Source organism: Parasteatoda tepidariorum, chromosome 9, assembly GCF_982258835.1.
Source record: "Parasteatoda tepidariorum strain Cologne lab strain chromosome 9, Ptep-v5.0, whole genome shotgun sequence".
NCBI lineage: Eukaryota > Metazoa > Arthropoda > Arachnida > Araneae > Theridiidae > Parasteatoda > Parasteatoda tepidariorum.
Window position 1 is genome coordinate 69,624,647 of NC_141763.1, and position 20,550 is coordinate 69,645,196.

General features: G+C 33.7%; 2 protein-coding genes across 2 annotated transcripts; one reads left to right on the forward strand and one right to left on the reverse strand.

The window, feature by feature from the left end:
• The first annotated feature begins 384 nt into the window (after nucleotides 1-384).
• Nucleotides 385-4,952, forward strand: LOC147804221 (uncharacterized). The gene is made up of 4 exons (XM_087151458.1): nucleotides 385-1,608; nucleotides 2,375-2,668; nucleotides 3,230-3,398; nucleotides 4,771-4,952. Exons 1-4 carry the CDS (start codon nucleotides 385-387, stop codon nucleotides 4,950-4,952), a joined length of 1,869 nt encoding a protein of 622 aa, XP_087007584.1.
• A 2,428-nt stretch (nucleotides 4,953-7,380) lies between these two features.
• On the reverse strand, nucleotides 7,381-9,047 carry LOC147804222 (uncharacterized). The gene is made up of 2 exons (XM_087151459.1): nucleotides 8,933-9,047; nucleotides 7,381-8,153 (listed from the first exon to the last, which is right to left on the reverse strand). The coding sequence occupies exons 1-2, from the start codon at nucleotides 9,045-9,047 to the stop codon at nucleotides 7,666-7,668; spliced, it is 603 nt and encodes a 200-aa protein (XP_087007585.1). The 3' UTR covers nucleotides 7,381-7,665.
• Nucleotides 9,048-20,550: the final 11,503 nt, after the last annotated feature.

The following is a 20,550-nucleotide window of genomic DNA, read 5'->3' on the forward strand; positions in this document are numbered from 1 at the left end:
AACTTTAGACAATATTATTGAACTGGAATCCAGAATTCGTAACGTCTTTGTCCGGCGGAATCATTTTGTCTCTGTCTTTTTTGATATTGAGAAAGCATACGATCGGACTTGGCGTTATGGAATTCTCCAGACACTGTTTGACATTGGACTCCGGGGTCATTTGCCAATTTTCATCAAAAATTTCTTGCTGAGGCGTTATTTTCGTGTTAAACTAAGATCTACATTTTCTGATCTTTACGTTCAAGCGGAAGGCGTCCCACAAGGCAGCTTTTTAAGTGTCACATTATTCATCATGTATATTTCACCAGTTTTAAACTTCTTGCCCCTACTGTCTCTGGCTCTCTCTATGTCGATGATCTGCACATCTCGTGTTCAGGATCCGACATGAGAGTCATCGAGCGACAACTGCAATTAGCTGTGAACAAGATCTTAGACTGGTGTGATCAGAATGGTCACACGCTCTCACCATCTAAAAGTTGCTGTATCCATTTCTGTCGTAAACGCTCGCTTCATAATGACCCTGATATCTCCATCCGAAACATTAATATACCAGTCGTGCCACACACGAAATTTTTAGGAGTCATTTTCGCCAGTAAGCTAACTTTTATACCTCATATCAGGCTATTACGTAAACAATGCGAACAGAAACTGAACATTTTGCGTATACTGTGTAATACATTTTGGGGAGCTGATCGCCTAGCCCTGCTACGCATATATAAAGCGCTGATACTTTCAAGGCTTGACTATGCATGTGCAGTTTATGGCTCTGCAACCGCCTCCAATCTACGTATCTTAGGTACCGTACACCATGCAGCTCTTCGCATTTGTTCGGGAGCTTTTCGTACATCCCCCATTGAAAGCTTATACGTTGTCTGCAATCAAATACCATTAGATTTACATTGCATGAAGCTATCTCTCAGTTATTACTTTCGTATCATATCCTCTAGATATGATCCACTAAAGCATTATATAATTTCATCAAGCTTGGAGAGATTATATGCAGCTAGATCTTCTCACGTCCGTCCATTTCATGCTCGCATGCGTTTACTTATTCAAACTTTTAACGTTTGCAAATCACCATCGCAATCAGTGGATCACCTTCTCATACCTCCATGGAACATTATACCATATCAATTTTATTCCCCCTTTATGATGTATAATAAATCTAATGTTGCACCCATTATCTACCAGCAACTATTAATTTCTCATCGTGACCAATATTCAGAGTATGTACCTGTGTTTACTGACGGATCAAAATCTGCGGGTTATGTGGGCTGTGGCGTCATTATAGCTGGTGATACCTATAGCTACAGAATCCCAAGTATTTGCTCCGTCTTTACTGCCGAAGCTGCTGCCATCCTCTTGGCACTGCGGCTGATTTCCACTCGCTCTACTAGGAAGTATTGCATATACTCCGACAGTATGAGTGTTTTGAGGCAGTTGGAAAATTTTAACAGTGACTTTCACCCGATTTTATGTTTTATTAATCACTTGTTGATAACCCTTCACAAAAATAGATTTCATATTTTATTCTGTTGGGTACCGAGTCACGTCCGTATCCCAGGGAACGACTTGGCTGATTCGGCTGCACGATCTGCTACCTCTGTTGTAACTCTATCTGTACCTTTCTCGGACACAAAAACTTATATTCGACAGTTCATCACATCTATTTGGCAACAACAATGGGATCTAAAAATTTATAACAAGTTGCACTCAATAAAAACAGATTTTAACCCTTATCCTGTATTGAGTCTGCGGCATGCAGATGTAAAATTAAATCGTCTCCGAATCGACCACACTCGGCTGACACACATTTGTTATTTGGGGAACCTCCACCCCAATGCAACACCTGTAAAGTTTTACAAACTATTCACCATACTTTAATCATCTGCCCATGTTTAAACCGTCATCGTCTAACCTTTTTTGGTAGTTCTATTTTAACTCTGCAGGATTTGTTAGGTGACTCTCATCATCCTAACATTTTTGCGTTTCTACGCGCAATTGGTCTTTTATACTGTATATAACTGTTTTATCCTATTCACAATTTTACCAGATTTTATTCAGCTTTGAATGCAACTGTTTTATAATATTTTACTACATTTACATTTTATCTGATTTTACTCACTTTTGAATACCTCTGTCACGTTGTATCTAGTTTTATAAATTCCGTGTGACTTTTAATGAGGAAAATTTTACTATACATTTACCTCATTTTAAAACCGTTTGTTTGGCGCAGCATGCCCTTCTTTGGACTTTGTGCCATTAAACCCTACATTCGATCAATCAATCGATGGGAGCAGTAATTTCCGCAAGAATTGGAAGTTATCTTAAAGATACTTTCTCCAAGTTAAATGAGAAAAGAATATTTTACTAGACAGATTCTACAATTTGCCTATACTGGATCAAGGGACAATCCGATGATTGGAAGCAGTTTGTTAGGAACAGGGTGATAGAAATAAAGGAAAAAACCAATCCGGATCATTGGCATCATTGTAGCGGAAAAGATAACCCTGCAGATAAACTTACACGAGGAATGAATGCACAAGCTCTTTTAAACGATACTGTTTGGTTATCGGGACCTCCATGGCTAAAAGAAAGGAATATCCCATACGATGAAAGCGCCTCTTGTCCTGACTTGCATAACGTTGTAGGAGAGAGACGAAAAGTTGTAACTTTACATTTAAAAACTGTATCTATTCAGCCGTTACTGAATCTTGATAATTATAGTGACCTAAACAAAGTTTTCAGAATTACAGGATACATATTTCGTTTCATTCATAACTGTAAGGCAGCTCACGAAAAGAGAATAGGAGCAATCACAGCGATTGAACTAACCAACGCGGAAATTTACTGGATTAAAGTTGTGCAATGAATTGAATTTGAAAAGAAATACCTGGATAAAAAAAACGATAGTCCCATACATCCAAATTCGAAATTATACGATTTAAATCCAATTTTGTCAGCTGATGATTTAATAGCCTTAAAAGGAAGGTTACAAAATTCAGATTTCGATGTTCTATCAAAGCACCCAATTATCATCCCAAATAAGACAAAATTTACAGAACTCTTAATATTTAAGGAACATAAAAACTTGTGTCACTCTGGTGTTTCGGATACACTTACACAATTGAGAGAATGATTTTGGATAATCCGAGGCAGGCAAGCTGTAAAAACTTATTTGAATAAGTGCTTTAAGTGTAGACGATTTAAAGTTAAACATGGAATTCAGGTAGTTGCTCCATTACCTGCAAATAGAACTTGTGAAGCCAACCCATTTGAAGTTGTAGGCATCGGCTTTGCTGGTCCTGTGTACTCAAAGGACCATGATAAAAATTACATCGCATTATTTACATGTGCTGTAACGCGAGCAGTACACCTAGAAGTTGTGTCGAATTTAAGTACAGAACATTTTCTTTTGTCATTCAGACGATTTATCTCCAGAAGAGGCATTTGCCGGATTGTAAATTCTGATAATGCTTTAACTTTTAAAAGTGCTGACATTGAACTCAAGGGGGGGGGGGGATACTGGGAGAGAATGGTTCGAATAATAAAAATCGCATTAAAGAAAACTTTAGGGAAATCATTTGAAGAATTGCAAACTATTTTGGCAGAAATTGAAGCTATAATTAATTCGCGTCCATTAACGTATGTTTATAATGAATCTAATGAACCATTCCCTTTCACTCCTGCTAACTTTTTAACTGGAAGAAGATTGACAGCTTTACCTAATTGGTCAGGTACTGCAAATTTTGAATTATTTAAAGGTAAAAGGGATTTGATAAAAAGATTTTTGTATAGGGAAAAGATTCTAAATAATTTTTGGAAAAGATGGAAAAAGGAATATCTTCTTCTGTTAAAAGGTGCAAATTTTAACAAACATGTAAACATTGAATTTAATGTAAATGATATAGTTTTATAGCTGACGAGAAAATACAAAGACAACTTTGGAAGATAGGAAGAATTCTTGAATGCCACAAGGGTCGAGATGACAAGGTAAGATCAGTCTCTGTGAAAACGTCTTCAGGGGTCATAAGACGCCCAGTACAGTTATTGTATAATTTAGAAATTGCATCAAATGAGTAAGTAACAAATTACAAGTTGATTATGAATAAGTGACTGTTTTTATTCTAATTCGAATTTATGTTTTTTTTTGCTGATATTGTTTTCATAAATTTTTGTATGATTCATTATTTATGTCGTGAATTGTTAATTTGGTAGTTTAATGTAGAATTAGTATTAGTATAATTTTAAATTCTATTTGTAAATTGTTTTTGAACTTTCTTTCGGGGCGGGAGGATGTGGCAACTCAAGCCACGAAGAAGGTTAAATCCCCACAAAAGGGATTTCTACTAGGCGTCTTCCCTAACCGAGGGAGAATTCAATCAGAATGAATCTTGAACTGGCGGGATAAACATCTCGTGGGATCGGAAAAATCCGATTTGAATGTATAATGCACAATCAGAAAAATTTTGTGTTTATGTTTAGTGTTCCTATTGTTCTGTTTAATAAATGTATAAAAAGGAGAAATTTGGAAAATTATTACAATTTCAACGGACAGGCTATCACTATTGAATAACGCTACCTACAGGCTTGATAGATAAATAAATATTTCAAAACAAGAAAAACTAGTAGCTTGAATATAAGTAAAGCTGTAAAAAATAATTCAATTAGCTGTTGCAAAAATGCTGTTTTTCTTGTATTCGAAAAGGGAACACAATTTTTGAATTATGTTAATATAAGTGTAGATAATAGAACGTTTTCTATTTTCAGCAAAAACTTTATTGGTGGAGGAAGCATCAAAGCTTCCCGATGTTTTGTCGGTAAACGAAATTTTTAATATTCCTCAAGAGGAATTTGAATTATCGAGAAGTTTTCACCAATTGGCAGAAGAAGAAATGGGAGACGATGAGATTACTGAGGACATTGCCAATCAAATAGAAAGTAGGATTTAGAGTTGTAATCAATTTACACGATTGAATCGTCAACTATTTTATATCATTTCTAGCCACTATTTTATTTAATCGCTTGGCTAATTAGCCAATAAAAATAAATGTAACTATTACTGAACAAATAAACAAACTAATTTTGGAGAAAACAAGTACATCTTAAAATATTACACACTAATTCAAAGATAATCAAACTGTGTATGTTATAAATTATTTTCAACTTGTAAGTATATTGCATAATCGGAGAATATTTAGTGTTTATAACATAGATAACAATAAAATTCCAAATAGCTGCTAAAAACGTTTTTTAGAAGGGCTCTTTAATGTAAGATATTTTAAAGCTACAGTTATATAAGTCAGATAGCAGTTTCTATATAATCATAATCAGTGCCGGATTACCCGTTAGGTTATGGCCTGGGCCCCCCTTAAAATGGATTTTTTGAAAATAAGTTTAAAAACATTAAGAAAAACGATTTTTTTTTTTAAAAAAAAATCAATTTTAAATATATATTAATAGACTACAATAATTTTTTTACATAATGTTAATCATATTTATTTATTACTTATTTTAGTTATTTATAAGTATTATTATGGTCTATGTATTATAAAATTTATCAATGTTTTTTAAGTTCAAATTTGTCATTTTGATTTGCGCTCGAAAAAATTGAAGGCAGTACTATAGCGAGCTGAGATTTGTTTAAACAAAAAGCAAAGAGTTTCAAAATGTAATTAAATTTTTTCCAAAATGTTATGATTATTTTTTAGTTCTAATTTAACAAAATAAAGTAAAATTTAATTTATTATTATTTATTTTAATTTTAAATATGCTTTCTTACATGAAAAGATGTATAAATACTTTTATATTTGAGTAAATAAAAAATATACGATAGCAAAAAATTTAATCTAAAGGTCCCAAAAATTTGAATGGCCTAGGGCCCCCCGAGTACGCTTAATCTGGCACTGATCATAATCAATCTAACAAAGGTGAGTTAATGCATATTTTTGAAAAACAAAGTTAATGGCATTAATTTTTAATAACAATTTTTATTACAGGTACATCTAAGAATCGTGATGAGAGCTTCCTCACTTCAAGGAAAAGGAGGAATGATATCATTCTGAATGGGATTGATACCACAGATCAACTTTTAAAAAAATCCTGCTTAGAGCAGAATGAAGATGACAGCTTTTCCGACATGCTTCAGTTTTATATGAGAGACATTAAAATAGAAAAAAAACTTGATCTACTTATTAAAATATTAAATCTTGTAAAAGATGAATTAAAAAAAGAATAAATTGCTATTTAGAATTGTATAGTTGATTTCATTAGATTCAGTATATGTTTGCTATCGACAGGTTTGAGTGTCAATATGAAAAAAATATGGAGAGTTTTGTTGCTACACGTGATGTAAACTTCTTAATCCTTTAAATAACTTGAATGAAATAGCCATTATGAAAATTATCTATATTTGTTCACAATACTCTTTAAGAACGACATATTTTTCATCTACATTTTTTTAAGGAATATGTCAGTATTCTAAAACTTGTGTTATAAGCAATTGGAATTCAAGTTCTTAGGCTTTCAAAGCATAACCTCGTCTATTTTTTTGATGTAAGCAATTACGATTATTTTGCTGTAGAATGGGTTCTCTAGCAATCAAATATTCAAATTGTTACTTACTGTAGCAAACAGTGTTTTCTTTTTATTTTAACATAAGAAAAAAAAATCATAAAATTATTTGGCTAATTTTATTTATTTACTAAAATATTTGTATTTTTAAGTTAAAATTGAAATTGCAGCTTTAAAACTAAAAAAAAAAAAAAAATTGAGCGATTCACCCAGAAAGTAAATTTTTTTTTGTTGTCTGCAAAATATTTGATTATGTGAAATCGTATTGATTAAGCAAGTATTTGGTTATATTATCAATGGTTTGCTGTAGATAATCCAAAAAATGGTTGGAAAATGTAATCTGCATCTCATTCTATTATGTTAAAAGAAAGAAAAACTGATCACTGCAGAAAACGTGGAAAGAACTGTCTTGCAGGCATTGTTCGAACACTGTACTAACAAAAATTAAACGGTATATGATAAGACATAATTTCATCTGTAAAACTATTGTGAAAGACAAAAAGCTAAATTTCGAATTTAAATTAAAATCAAAGATAAAGTAAATTCTCCAAAATAATAATTATTGCATTTATCTTTATGGAATCATATTTAGAAATGATATTAAATTATGTAATGACTTGTAACCATTATGGAAATATTAAAAAGGTTCATATATCCTAACTGATTTATAAAAAATTCATTACCCTATAAAAAATAGAAAGTTCGTATTATCTGAAATCTTTAATAATATAGTAAAACACAGTCTTTCATTCAAGTAAATGTTAAGTTGAATAATAAAAAAATCTGTTTAAAATATATAATATAATTGACAAAATAAACAAAAAATCAAGATAAGATGTAAAAATATATATACAATGCATATTAAAAAATACCAGTTTAATAATGCAATAGAGATTATAATATTCACATACTAAGTTTATATATACATCTTGCAAAATAATATTAACATAAAATGCAGATAATATAATGAAAAAATATATACATATAGAGTTATTAATATTAAAACATAACATATTTAAAGGAAGCAATGAGGATTATATACATACACACATATAAAAAATTATTAAAATCGGATAAAATACATTTAAATAATCAGGTTATCAGGCATTCATTAAATTGCCCCCTAGATATGACACTGTCTTGCCAAGACAACTTATTTTTCGTGAAAAAGTCTTCAAATCCCTCGCGGATATCACGGACTTTATTTGCATAGCTGTTGGTAGATATACCACCAACAGCATCCCAAGCGCCAGTAACACACTCTTTCCTCCACTTTTCTGGTATTACATTACCGTCCTCTTCAGTGTCGGCAAAGTTAGCTGGCACATAATATTTTTGAAAAGCAGTGGAGTTCCTTTCATTCCTGCTTACAAAATTGTGCAGACACACAATGGCTTTGACGATATTTTCCACTGTTTTAGTCCCAGCAAGAATCGGTTGTCGTAATATTCTCCAGCGACTGCTGGTGATTCCAAATGTATTTTCTATCATTCGGCGGCCCCTGCTCAATCTATAGTTAAATGCTGCCCTTGATGGAGTAAGACCTTTTCCCGGATAATGTGTTTCTTCAAGGGAAAAGTCTCATCATCCACAAAAACAAATGGCATTGGAGTCGTCCCACCATTTAGACATTTATCAGCTGGGAGGTTTACACTTATTAAATATGCTATTATTAAAAGTTTGGTGAAGTATTAGCACTCTACCTAAAAAACATATGCGCCTGGAACATTTTGAAGTTACAAAAACGTGAAAAAACTCAATTTTGACAAAACAGCAATTTTTGTCTAGTACTCATAATATTTGAAAATTTATGGTATTGATCATCCCAATACTCTGAGACTAAGGTACATAACTATATTGATATAAAAATATGGAGATAAAATATATTTTTCTGCTCACATAATGCAAAGAATGTGGCATAATTACAGAATTCAAAATACGAAAAAGTCTTTTTTAACATGGTTAAAGGCTTGTTACTGTGATATGAATAAGCTTACTTAATTTATAAACAAAGTTAATGTCTCTTTAATTAGTATGATGTTAATTGTAGTTGTTTTTATTAATATAAAACATTTTAATTTATCTTTTGAAATTTGTAAAAAAATTATCTAAACAGTGATAGCCAATGAAAATTCAGGACAACAGTTAAAATATTATGTTTCATACAATAATCAAAATATTATTATGAATTCTAGAAAATGACACTGAGAATCACAGAATTCTAACAAACATTCTAATAACATAACAAATTTAATGAAAAAAAACATATTTTTAAATAAGGAAATAAATTTCGAAAGTGTTCTTGTCATAAGATACTAAAAATTATAAGCAAAATCTAAAGAGCACCAGCAGCATATACTGCTATATCTTTCTTTGCTGCTCGGTTTTTTGGGATACAGCAATTTTTTTGAGCTTTCCTTCTTTGATTCTGACGACAAAATTTGCATGGCACTTGCAACAACAAATATCTCCATATCTCTGTGCCCATAAATATAAAACTTGCTTCAGGAGTTGCCAGAATTTTATGAACAAGACATAATAATCAAAGAAAGAGGCACTTCTAGTAAAATATATTATAATAAAAGTTACTTTCGAACTGAAATAATATCTTTTTACGCAGCAAAAGAGGAATCATTTGAGAGGTCGGGGGGCGTGGCACTTCCAAAAAAGCTTATAACTCGAAGAAAAACAGTTACAGTTATCAAAAACAGAAATTCGATTTTTTTTTTTTTACAGATTTTCATTGATTTTGGTATCCACTGTAGCCTTAACACCATACTATAGCTCCCTTTGTGATTATAGTATAACGAGCCAGAGTCAGCAGGAGCTTGGATAACCACGTGCTTTCCATCCAAAGCACCAACACAATTGGGGAAGTCTGTGTGTTTCTCAAAGCCTTCGGCTATTTTCGCTCATGCCTCTTCATTTGGCGGTGACAAATACAGTGGACTCAGACAAGTCCAGATGGCTTGACAAGTCTCTGCGTTAACTTTTGACACTGTACTCACGCCAACTCTATGGTTCAAGGCCATACTCTTCATAGAGTCACCACTTGCAAGAAATCTGTAAAAAAAAAAAATAATAATGCAAAATAAATTATAATAATAATGCATAAAATATATTTCAGTTTCAGAATATATAAATACATACACACTCACCCATATATGTATGAGTGTAAACATAGATATGCATGTGTATATATCGTATACGTGTATATAATATGCATAACGCAATGTCAATGTATATATATATATATATGCGTGTGTGTATACTACTAAAGCCCGAATTCTGGCCCCTTATTGCTTTTAGTAAATTATTAAAAATTTTGAAAGTTTTTAATATGAAAGGAAAGTATAAAGGGAGCTGGGCTACTCATAAAAATTAATGCATATACTTAATCAAACAACAGTTCCACAGAATCAGAGCTTAAGAAAAGTTAATTTTTAATATCAGTTGTTTTAATCCATTATTATTCAAGATATAAAATTTATTGAATTAAATATAATCACAATCTTGTCTGAAGGCTTTCGTATAGTTAGTTAGTTAGTTTTTGGTTATTGGCGCAAGAGCCAGTTGTGGCTATATCGCACCTACAACTTGGTTTTAATTAAATATCTATATTGATGTATCAAAACCAATGGCTTTGAGGTATGAGAAGATGTTGTCGTGGGGACTGTTACCAATTAATAAAATCAATGATGGATTAAAGCAACCGAATTGGCGTTGTCTCTGAATTTTAAATTTGCTACATTTGGTTAAAATGTGTTTCACAGTGAGCGGTTCCTTACAATGGGAACACTCTGGAGCAGGCTCATTTAGTAGAAGATGTCTGTGAGTAATACGAGTATGACCGATACGTAAACGATTTAAAATAACTTCTAGCTTTCGAGGTAGATTAAGATGTGTATAAGGTTGTAGGTTAGAATAGATACTATGTAGTTTATTATTCGTCTCATTATTCCAGTTTTTTTGCCATTCTGAATACAAGGTACATTTGATAATATTTTTAACATCTGATAACGTTGATTTGTGATTAGTTAGGTTATTTGTTGATTTTGCTGCCCTATCTGCTACTTCATTTCCTATAATGCCAGTATGTCCAGGTATCCATGAAAAAATTATTTTGTACCCAGAAAGTTTTAAAGTGTTGTAGAGATTAAAAATACAATTTATAATAGAATGAGGTTTATGATTACAGTTTAACAATGCTTCAATACAGCTTTTCGAATCACTATATATATACCATTTCTTTAATGGTTGAGATGAAATAAACTGTAAAGCCAAGAATATTGCGTGTGCCTCACTTGTAAATACTGAACAGGACGGGGGAAGTTTTTCTGAAACAGTGGATCCATTGGCCACAACAGCTGATGTTGTGTGACCATTAGTTTTTGAGCCATCCGTAAAGACCGGATTAAAATCTGCGTATTGCTCTCGGTGGTAATTAAAAATTTGTTGATAAATAATGGATGATGTGTGTTCTTTAGTATTTCCTTTAAAAATGTCGATGAAAGGAAAATTTATACCAATCCAGGGAGGATGCGGTTTACATACTGGTAAAATATCAAAATCCTCAATGGTAAAATCTGATAAAAGTTTTTTCATCCTAAGTCCAAAAGTTGGAACGCAGGATGGTCTATGGTTAAAAAGAGTCGTAGTCTGGCGTTAAAATCTTGGGAAACATGGGATGATTAGGGTGACTCTTGATATGAAAATAATAATTTAGGGCAAGTTTTGCTCGGCGTATAATGAGGGATGGTTCATGATATAAAGCTAGCAAACTTTGAATTGGAGAGGTACGAAAAGACCCTGTAGCAATGCGAATTCCTTCGTGGTGTACTGTGTCTAGGTATCTTAAAACAGATTTTCTAGCAGATCCATATATAATAGATCCATAGTCAATTTTAGAGCGAATAATACTGCGATAAATTTTAATCATAGATTTGGTGTCTGCCCCCCAAGAGCAGTTCGTTAAAACTTTGAGTATGTTTAATTTCCTTTCACAATTTTGTCGCAGATAGTTAATGTGAGATTTAAAAGTTAATTTTGAGTCAAAAATTATGCCCAGAAATTTTACTTCAGGTAAAACTGGTATACGGTAACTATTGATAAATAATTCTGGATCAGGATGAAGACCTCGTTTACGACAAAAGTGAATGCAAGAAGTTTTGTTAGGTGAAAAAGTAAAACCATTACTGTCTGCCCACTGTAATACTTTATTAATTGCATATTGAAGTTGTCTTTCTATTGTGTGCATATGGGTAGCTTTGCACGAAATCCGAAAATCATCGACAAAGAGTCTACCGTCAACAGAAGGGGGTAAAAGAGATAAAATTTTATTTATTTTGATTAGAAATAAAGTGACGCTTAGAACACTACCCTGAGGAACACCCTCTTCTTGAGTGTAAATGTCTGAAAATATAGGATTTAAAAACACTTGAAAGGTTCTAAAAAATTTTGAATAAAATAAAATAAATTCCCTGTTATATCATAATCTAGAAGATCTCGCAGAATACCATAACGCCACGTTCGGTCGTATGCTTTTTCGATATCGAAAAATACTGCTACCAGATGCTGTCTTTTCAAGAACGCTTCTCTTATCTCAGTTTCTAAAAGTATGGCATTATCAGTAGTAGAACTGCATTTTCTGAAACCAGTCTGTTTGCAAGATAAAATATTTCGAGATTCTAGCAAATAGGTAAGTCTAGCATTTAAAATCCGTTCCAATAGTTTGCATAAACAGCTAGTAAGAGCTATGGGCCGATAGTTATTAGGATTTTTGTGGTCTTTTCTGGTTTGGGGACAGCTATTACGTATGATTTGCGCCAGCTGGAGGGAAGTTTTCTCTCGATCCAAATTCTATTGAAAAAATTTAAAATTATTTGTAGATGTGTATCTGAAAGGTGCTTAAACATGTTACTGTGGATATTATCAGGACCAGGAGAAGTGGGTTTACAACGTTTTATTGCCGATTTTAGTTCTATTAAAGTAATTTTTGAATTATAATCATTGATTGGTTCGGATGGACATTTAAGTATTGTTTTTTCAGTTATTGCTTTATATCTTTGAAAGGAGGTTGGATAATTTGTGTGGCTGGAATTCTGAGAAAAGCTTTCAGCAAGAGTGTTAACTATTTCTTTTTTATCAGTTATTTTGCGGTTATTTATTTCAAGATGAGTAACAGGTGAAGTTGCATAATGGCCAGATATTGTTTTAATCTTTTTCCAAACTTCTTTAGATGTAGTATTACTGTTTATTCCACTGACGTATTCAATCCAAGATTTCTTTTGGCTTTGTCTTCGAGTTTTTCTTGCTATTGCTCGGGCCCGTTTGAATGCAATCAAGTTTTCTTGGGTGGGATATTTACGGAATTTTCTCCAAGCCTGTTTTTGAAATTTGTGAGTTCGGCTACATTCCTTGTTCCACCAGGGTTTTGTATATTTAGGGCAGTTAGGAGAAGTGTAAGGCATTGACTGTTCAGCTGCTGTTATGAGGGCATTAGTTATTTCAGTTGTGGCTTCATCAATAGTTCCTGTTTCTATTGTATGTTCATTGAATGTAAGAGATTTACAAAACATTACCCAATCTGCTGCCGCGATGCAGAGTCTAGGTAATCGATAGATCTTATTTTGAGACGGTACAGAAATTTTTATAATGATAGGAAAGTGGTCACTGTGGTAAAGGTAGTTGTCAACAAAAAGCTCTAAAAACGGGTATATTTGAGGAGAACAAATAACCAGATCAATAGAATGAAAAGTTCTAGAAGGGAAATGAAAATGAGTTTTTTCATTTTTATTCAGTAGACATAATTGATGATCATTGATGAGTTTCTCTATCTGGTTACCACGAGAATTTGAATTGGCGCTACCCCACAATGGGTTATGCCCATTAAAATCTCCCATGATGATGAATGGTGACGGTAGTTGAGTAATTAGATTGTCTAGGTCAGATTGTGGTATTACCTGATTTGGTGGTAAATAAATACAGCATACCGTGATAAGTGATTGAATGAAAATTTGAACCGCAACAGCTTGTAGAGGGGTTACTAATGAAACAGTAGAAAACGGATAGCTTTTAGACGTTAAAAGTGAAACGCCGCCGCATGCTTTGTTACCTTGTATAAAATCCTTTCTTGAATTAGTATACCTATGTATATTTCCCTTATGAGATGGTTTAAAGAATGTTTCTTGGAGACAAAAGCATATGGGATTGTGTTTGTCAATTAGGCTTTTAATGTCTATTAAATTTGTGTAGAAGCCTCTGCAATTCCAATTTAAAAGTTTTGCCATTATTTATTTTGCAGATTTAAACTTGTTGGTTTTAGGCATAAGGTTAATTGGAGTCTCCATTCCCTTCTCTATTTGCATGTCCGAATCAGTTGCGTTATCAGTGCTCATATCTTCAGATTGTTCTAGCTTACTGTTGGATAATTTGTTCCTATTTTTATTGAAACGATTTTGTTTACTTTTTGAAACAAATTTGGGTTTGCTTAATTGTGGCGTCTGGGTTAATTTTTTGTGCAAAACATTTACTAGCTGTGGAGTTAGTTTCAGATATTGATTTTTTTCAGTATTGTTTTGTGAAGATGTTGATTGAGGGGAAACAGATTTGACAGATTTGTGTATTTGATGAGACGGTATGGTTTTTGAGGCAGAGGTTGTTTGTTGAGATGTTTGTACTTCTGCTTCGATTACGTTACATTGTATGCCGATGGATTTAGTTATCTTTGAATTGGTGACAGCTGCAGCATACGAAATATTAGGTCGTGGCTGTGAGTTTAAAAATTTAGATCTAGCTTCAGTGTAGGATAGATTTTGCGTAACTTTAATGCTTATAATTTGTTTCTCTTGCTTCCATTTTTGACACATTCGAGAATTAGCGGAGTGGGGTTCATGGCAATTTATGCATTGTTCTGGTAACGTGCAGGATTTGAAGTTATGCCCTGTCTGACCGCAGCGAGAGCAGGTTTCTTTGCCTCGGCAGTTGTTGGTGGCGTGGCCAAACTTCTGGCATTTAAAACAGCGAAGTGGATTTGGTATGTATGGACGGATTTTACAATTTCTATAGCCAGCTTTAATGTCCGTAGGTAAATTTGCTGTGTTGAAAGTTAGAATCAAGTGTTGTGTAGGAACTATTTCATCGCCTTTTCTTATTGTTATATGTCGTACATCAATTACGCCTTGACTAGAGAAGCCTTCAATTATTTCAGAGGTTGGAAGAAATTGTAGTGTTTTTTCTGTTATAACACCTTTCGATATGTTTAATGTCCTATGGGGTGCAACAGTAATAGGAACATTGCCAAGTTTATTTGATTTTAAAAGTAGGGTAGTCTGCTTTTCAGAACTAGTTTCCACTAACAAGTCACCAGAGGGCATAGCACGAACATTTTTTGGATTACCTATCTGAGATTCTAGAGACTTTTGTACGAGAAATGGTGATAAAGAAGAAAGTTTCTTTACTGTTGAGCTGAGTATCAGATATTTAGCTTTTGTAGGGTCGTAATTAGAGCATGTAGATAAGTCAAATCTAGGTGAAGTTTTTCCGAAACAGGGTGATTCAGTAGGAGTAGTCATATCAAATGAAGATGTTCATCTGGACACTCTCATGCCCACCACCGAGCCCAACAAGGGGAACAGAAACACTGGCTCTGAATACATCAGCCTCAGCATTCTGCTCAGAGTAGCTCCAGATATAGCACTACACCAAAGAAGCGTGGATCCGCCAAAGCTATCAGAGCTCAGGGGCACTCCCCTGATGCAGTACTAGTCCCGAGCAAGGAGCTAAATTGTCCCTACCAGCCGATTGGAAGAGAGGGGGACCTAACCTCCTTCCACTCGTCTAAAATGAAGCAGGGGCCAAAGAGCACGCAGTCTACCAACTCCGAGAGGAAAATGCCCCCTTGGGCGCCACACTCGTATGAGAAAGCAGACAGGTAGCTCCAGGCTCCCCCTTTCCACCTTACGAGACGCAGCACACGGCAAACGTGCTGGTCAGCAAAAGCTAACGTTGTTAGTCTGCATGCTTTAGGGAAAGATTGGTTATTTAAAATAAATAGGTGAAACATAAATCAGGAAACCCGACAAAGCCAGTAGAAAACAAACAAAAATTAGAAGATATATAATCTGTAACTGATAAACAGTGTTTTTGAATGAAATAAAATTCGTCCACTAGGTCCATATAAACATTTGATAAAAGGTCGGAAACTCAAAACAGGACCGTCGCAAGAGAGAAATAGAAAAATGCTCAGGTCCAGCTCGGGGCCCCGGGTGCGCCATGCCCGTCACACAAGAGTGTGCCCCTGGGGGGAGGCTTTCGTATAACTACACGTTTTAAATGCAATTTTCAAGTAAAAATTTTTTCATAAATTATTATATATATACAAAATAATATTAATTTTATAATGGTAAGAATAATGATGTCGGAAAAAAAGGAAGAAAACATATGGGGACGCAAATAAACAAATGTTTGCATGCATATATATCTATATAGTTTGTCTAAAGCAGTGTTTCTTAACCTTTTTGATATAATGGACCCCTTTTAAGATTTTTTAAGAAGTCACGCACAACCCCCCTGTGAAAAAAATAATTGTAAGAAACATCAATTATTAGAAAACATTTCATTTTATTATTTTAATAGTTTACAGAATTTTTATTGTGAAGGTTGCTGCTGCTTTTCCTTAATTAATAAATTTAATTGGGGAATGGTTTTCGACAAAGCAACGTGCATATCATGTTCAACATTCAATCGATTTTGAAGTTATGTTTTTATTGTCACAAGTGTGGAAAATCCCTCTTTGCAAAGATACACTGTAGCAAACGGAATTATAGCTACCATAGCTCGCTTTACAAGCAATGAATAGGCTTCCAAACGTTTTAAAAATTAGGAGTAGTCAGCGGACCCCCAAAATATAACTCATGGACCCCTTAGGGGTTCATGAAGCACAGGTTAAGAAACCCTGTTCTAAAGTAAGAACTCCCCTAGACATTTGTCTGGTCCCGTGGCCATGACTATGGTAACGGGTTATAACTATTTCAAATAGGAGTGTGGGGGTCATTGTTTAGGACAGGTATTGGCTTGGTTCGGCAAACGAAAGGGAATCTTTTTGTGTTAGCCATAGAGTGAAGAGAAGCAAGCTACCCTCCCTGAAATGCGTTATTCTTGTTTCCATAACAGCAGACGGCCTCAGAATTTGTGGCAGGGGAGTTCTTACCGTAGACAAACTATATATATATATATATATATATATATATGTGTGTGTGTGTGTGTGTGCGTCTGTTTTCGCAAGTCAGTATATGTATGTATATATAAACTTTTACATCTTTATTAAAGACTAGCCGCCTAAGGCGGCCAGCTGTCCGCCACGCTGAAGGTTTTCACAAATAAAGTTTTTTAAAACGTAGCAGGAAATCTGAAGATTAGTGGACAATTAAAGTGTTCCTGTCCTGCAATTTTGTCTTCATATCCAGTTCTGCTGCAGATGTGTTATAGCTCTTGAGGATGTTTGAAATTATATAGCTACAACGCTTAAGAAAAAAAAAACTAAAATGCTAAATACATGAAAAGAACACGAAAACGAATAAATGTTTTATGGTATCAATTTCTATTTCTATATAATTTTTTATGGTATCAAATTCTATTTCTATATCTGTTACGTCAAGCACTCAGGTATTATAATTTGATCTAGTTGTGCTTGTATAATTTTGATCTAGTTGCGCTTTCTACGTCATTTTGTTAACATCGTTTGGTTTGTTATTTAACATCGTTTGGTTTGTTATTTCTAAGTTAACTTTCAAAAAATTGGCTGGCATCAGCATTTTTATTCTTTAAGTTGCTTATTTTTTCTTTTGGAATTCGTTCCTTTTTAGCAAAATGTTTTTCAACCTAATCGAATTCTTTGCCGACTGTTCTCTGTATATATAAAGAAAATAAAGTAAATATTTTTAAAGTGTTGTGAAAAGAATTTTTAGTTGTACAAAGTACTACAATATCGCTACAAAAATTATCGTCTTCGCTTAAGAAAAAAAAAAATAGAGCGTGGAAAGAAGAAGAAAAACTTATTATAACAATTATGAACAGCGACAAATATATCAAAGCGAAGCGTTCTATTTACGTATCGAATATGTTGCCACATTTTTAATACAAAAGTTAAACTTTTCTCCACTTTAATAAATGTAAACTAATGCGAACTTTACAATTAAATTATTAATTCCTTCGTATATCATTGGTTTAAGTTGTCGAAAATTAATATTTCAATTGTAAGGTTCGCATTAGCATACATTTATAAGAGTGAGGAAAAGTATATGCATTTTTTAATAGTTTTTTGAATATGGCTCTTTGAAGACGAAAAAGCAGACGAAAAGCATAGACTTACAAAATGACTGATAACTAAATAACTAATCCAAATTTTTAAAAAAGAAAAAAAATACTTCTTCATTATGTCAAAACACAATTATGTGCCGAGTTTCGTGCCTGGGCGAGGCTTCTGGGGCGATATATTGTGATTACAGACACACACACACACACAGCCGCTTTTATTATTATGTATAGATAACCTCTGTTTTATTCAAATCTTCATAATTTTTTCGTCAATATTAATTAATAGAAATAATTTTTATATAGTGTTATTCTTCGGTACTTACGTATTAACGCAACCAGGCCAAAATTTGCATAAATTGCCAAATTTGGCGACCCTACGTGTTATACGTGGTTTTTCGTAAACAAATTATTTTGCTTACTGGTTACATTGAATGCCGTGAAATACTTTAACTATGGGTATTTGGGATCTGCCTACGAGTGAAAAAGATGCTGTTGAATTCTTACAGGGATATGGAATTATACTGAACGAACGTACTTGTAAAAATTCTCATAAAATGAAACTGTATTTTGGAAAGCAAGTCTTCTGGAAATGTAACGTCGAGGAGTGCAATCAACACTTGGGTGTGAGAACCGGAAATTGGTTTAAAGGTAGCCGAATTTCATTTGTGACAGCGGTGGGCTTCATTTATTGTTGGTGAAAAAAGTTAACCTCAATTAAATTTTGTGCAGAAGAGATGGGAATTGCTGACAAAACTGTTATAGATTGGAACAATTACATGCGGGAGATATGTGCCCTTGAAATGGATGAAAAAGAAAGAAAGCAAATAGGCGACGTAGGACTTATTGTGGAAATAGACGAAAGCTTATTTGTAAAAAGAAAAAAATAACGCTGGGCGTGTACTACCATAGCAATGGGTTTTCGGCGGAATTTGCCGAGAAACGAAAGATACTTTTTTGGTTACCCTCATGAAAATATCAAGAAAGGAAGCATTATTTATTCGGATTGCTGGAAAGGATACAAGACAAGTGAGTTGGAAAATGCTGGATTTCTGCATGGAACTGTTAATCACAAATATAACTGTGTGGATCCCAACACGGGCGTTCACGCACAACATGTAGAGCGCATGTGGGGCTCAGCCAAATGGCGCAACAAAAAACAGAGAGGAACAGCCCGTCATCATCTTGACTCATACCTTATCGAATTTATATGGCGCCCAGCTCAAGCTGTTAATGGAGAAGACGGTTTTCAATCAGTGCTAAAAGCAATAGCCGAAAGATTTCCGTCGAAATGATAATTCTGCAACTTATTCAAATTCGAAACCGGAAGGGTTTAATTGCTATTTTATATTTTAAAACAAAATAATATTAAAAAACTGTATTAAAACTTATCTGTAATTAATAAATGTACATTTTCTTTCTTTTCATACTTTCTTACTCAAACTAAAAAATCGCGCCAACCTGGTTGCGATAATACGTAAGTACCGATTCTTCATTAATCACTTTTTCTTCTATGTATATCCAGACAGTCAAATGTATATCCAGTTTAAAACAAACAACTACTGATTGGTTGTATAGGAAAAAAAAACATACATTTGGAGTTAGCAATTCTAATGAGTTTTTAAAGAGCAAAACTACATTATTTAAAATCATTTGTTATCAAGAAAAAAATTAGACAATAGTACTCACCGGAAAGTAATGGAGAGTATTTCAGATGCTGATATAGCTTCTCGGTAGTTGGTGTCACTTTTCGCGATGCTTGGTCCAACATATGATAACAAAACATCAAATATTTTGGGGTGCATCCTGAAATATTCAAAGTAGCTGTCCAGATCATTCAGTCTCATTTCTCTAATGAGGTTTTCTTCATGTCCCTTTTTTTTTCTATTTTTATTTAGATCCTTAACCCAAACAGTGCGGTTGTAATGCAAAAGATGAGTTGAATAATACCGTCTGGCTAACAAAACTTTTTTCAAATTTTCTCTTTCTATATTAATAAATAGAACTTTAGCGCTTTCAAACAAAACATAAGTGATGAAATGAAACAGGAGATGACGCAACCGTATCACGTGATAAGTCTTCTGAGCATGAGCGAGACAAGAAGCAGAGTCGTTGCCGTTTACCGGTATGAAAGACCTTGGTAACAGATACGAAGCAACGCAGCAACAGAATTTGATCTACGTTGCAGTTGCGATCGGTAGAGACCCTCCTTAAGAGCACATCACTTGGAAGTGAAAACTTTTTGTCAATGGGGTGTGAGAATGGGTGCAAGGGAAAAAGGGTGGTAAAAGGAGGACCCTTCCAAGCTGACCGGCCTGTCAATCAAATATAAGGGGGAACCAAGAACCCATTTCCTAAACCCCTCTTTGCCTCAAACCTTCTCAAATAACGTGGTTTTCTTCTTATTTTATTTTCTGGACAAACCTGTTTTGCTTAGAATTTTAGGATATAGGATAGCTTCGATTGAAAACTTTCTTCCTTCCTCAAATAAAACATTTGCTTGACTAGAACTCCTCACTACGTAATTCATATCTCTCTCTAACAAGAGTTGAAAAGTGTACACTGTTTGATTTATTTTGTTGTAATAAACAGTTTTTCAAATTTATACAAAATGATCTTGACACTCATATGATTGCTTTGCGATCATGTAAATTTTTTCTTACT

Excerpts from the sequence above, each read along its gene's own strand:
- LOC147804221 (XM_087151458.1), top strand. The coding sequence starts at position 385 with ATGAGAGTCATCGAGCGACAACTGCAATTAGCTGTGAACAAGATCTTA. Across the intron at positions 2,669-3,229 it reads TAGGAGAGAGACGAAAAGTT|GTAGTTGCTCCATTACCTGC; the intron begins GTAACTTTACAT and ends CATGGAATTCAG. Across the intron at positions 3,399-4,770 it reads AGAAGTTGTGTCGAATTTAA|CAAAAACTTTATTGGTGGAG; the intron begins GTACAGAACATT and ends TTCTATTTTCAG.
- LOC147804222 (XM_087151459.1), bottom strand. The coding sequence starts at position 9,047 with ATGGAGATATTTGTTGTTGCAAGTGCCATGCAAATTTTGTCGTCAGAA. Across the intron at positions 8,154-8,932 it reads CAGCAAAGAAAGATATAGCA|ACTTTTCCCTTGAAGAAACA; the intron begins GTATATGCTGCT and ends GTGGATGATGAG.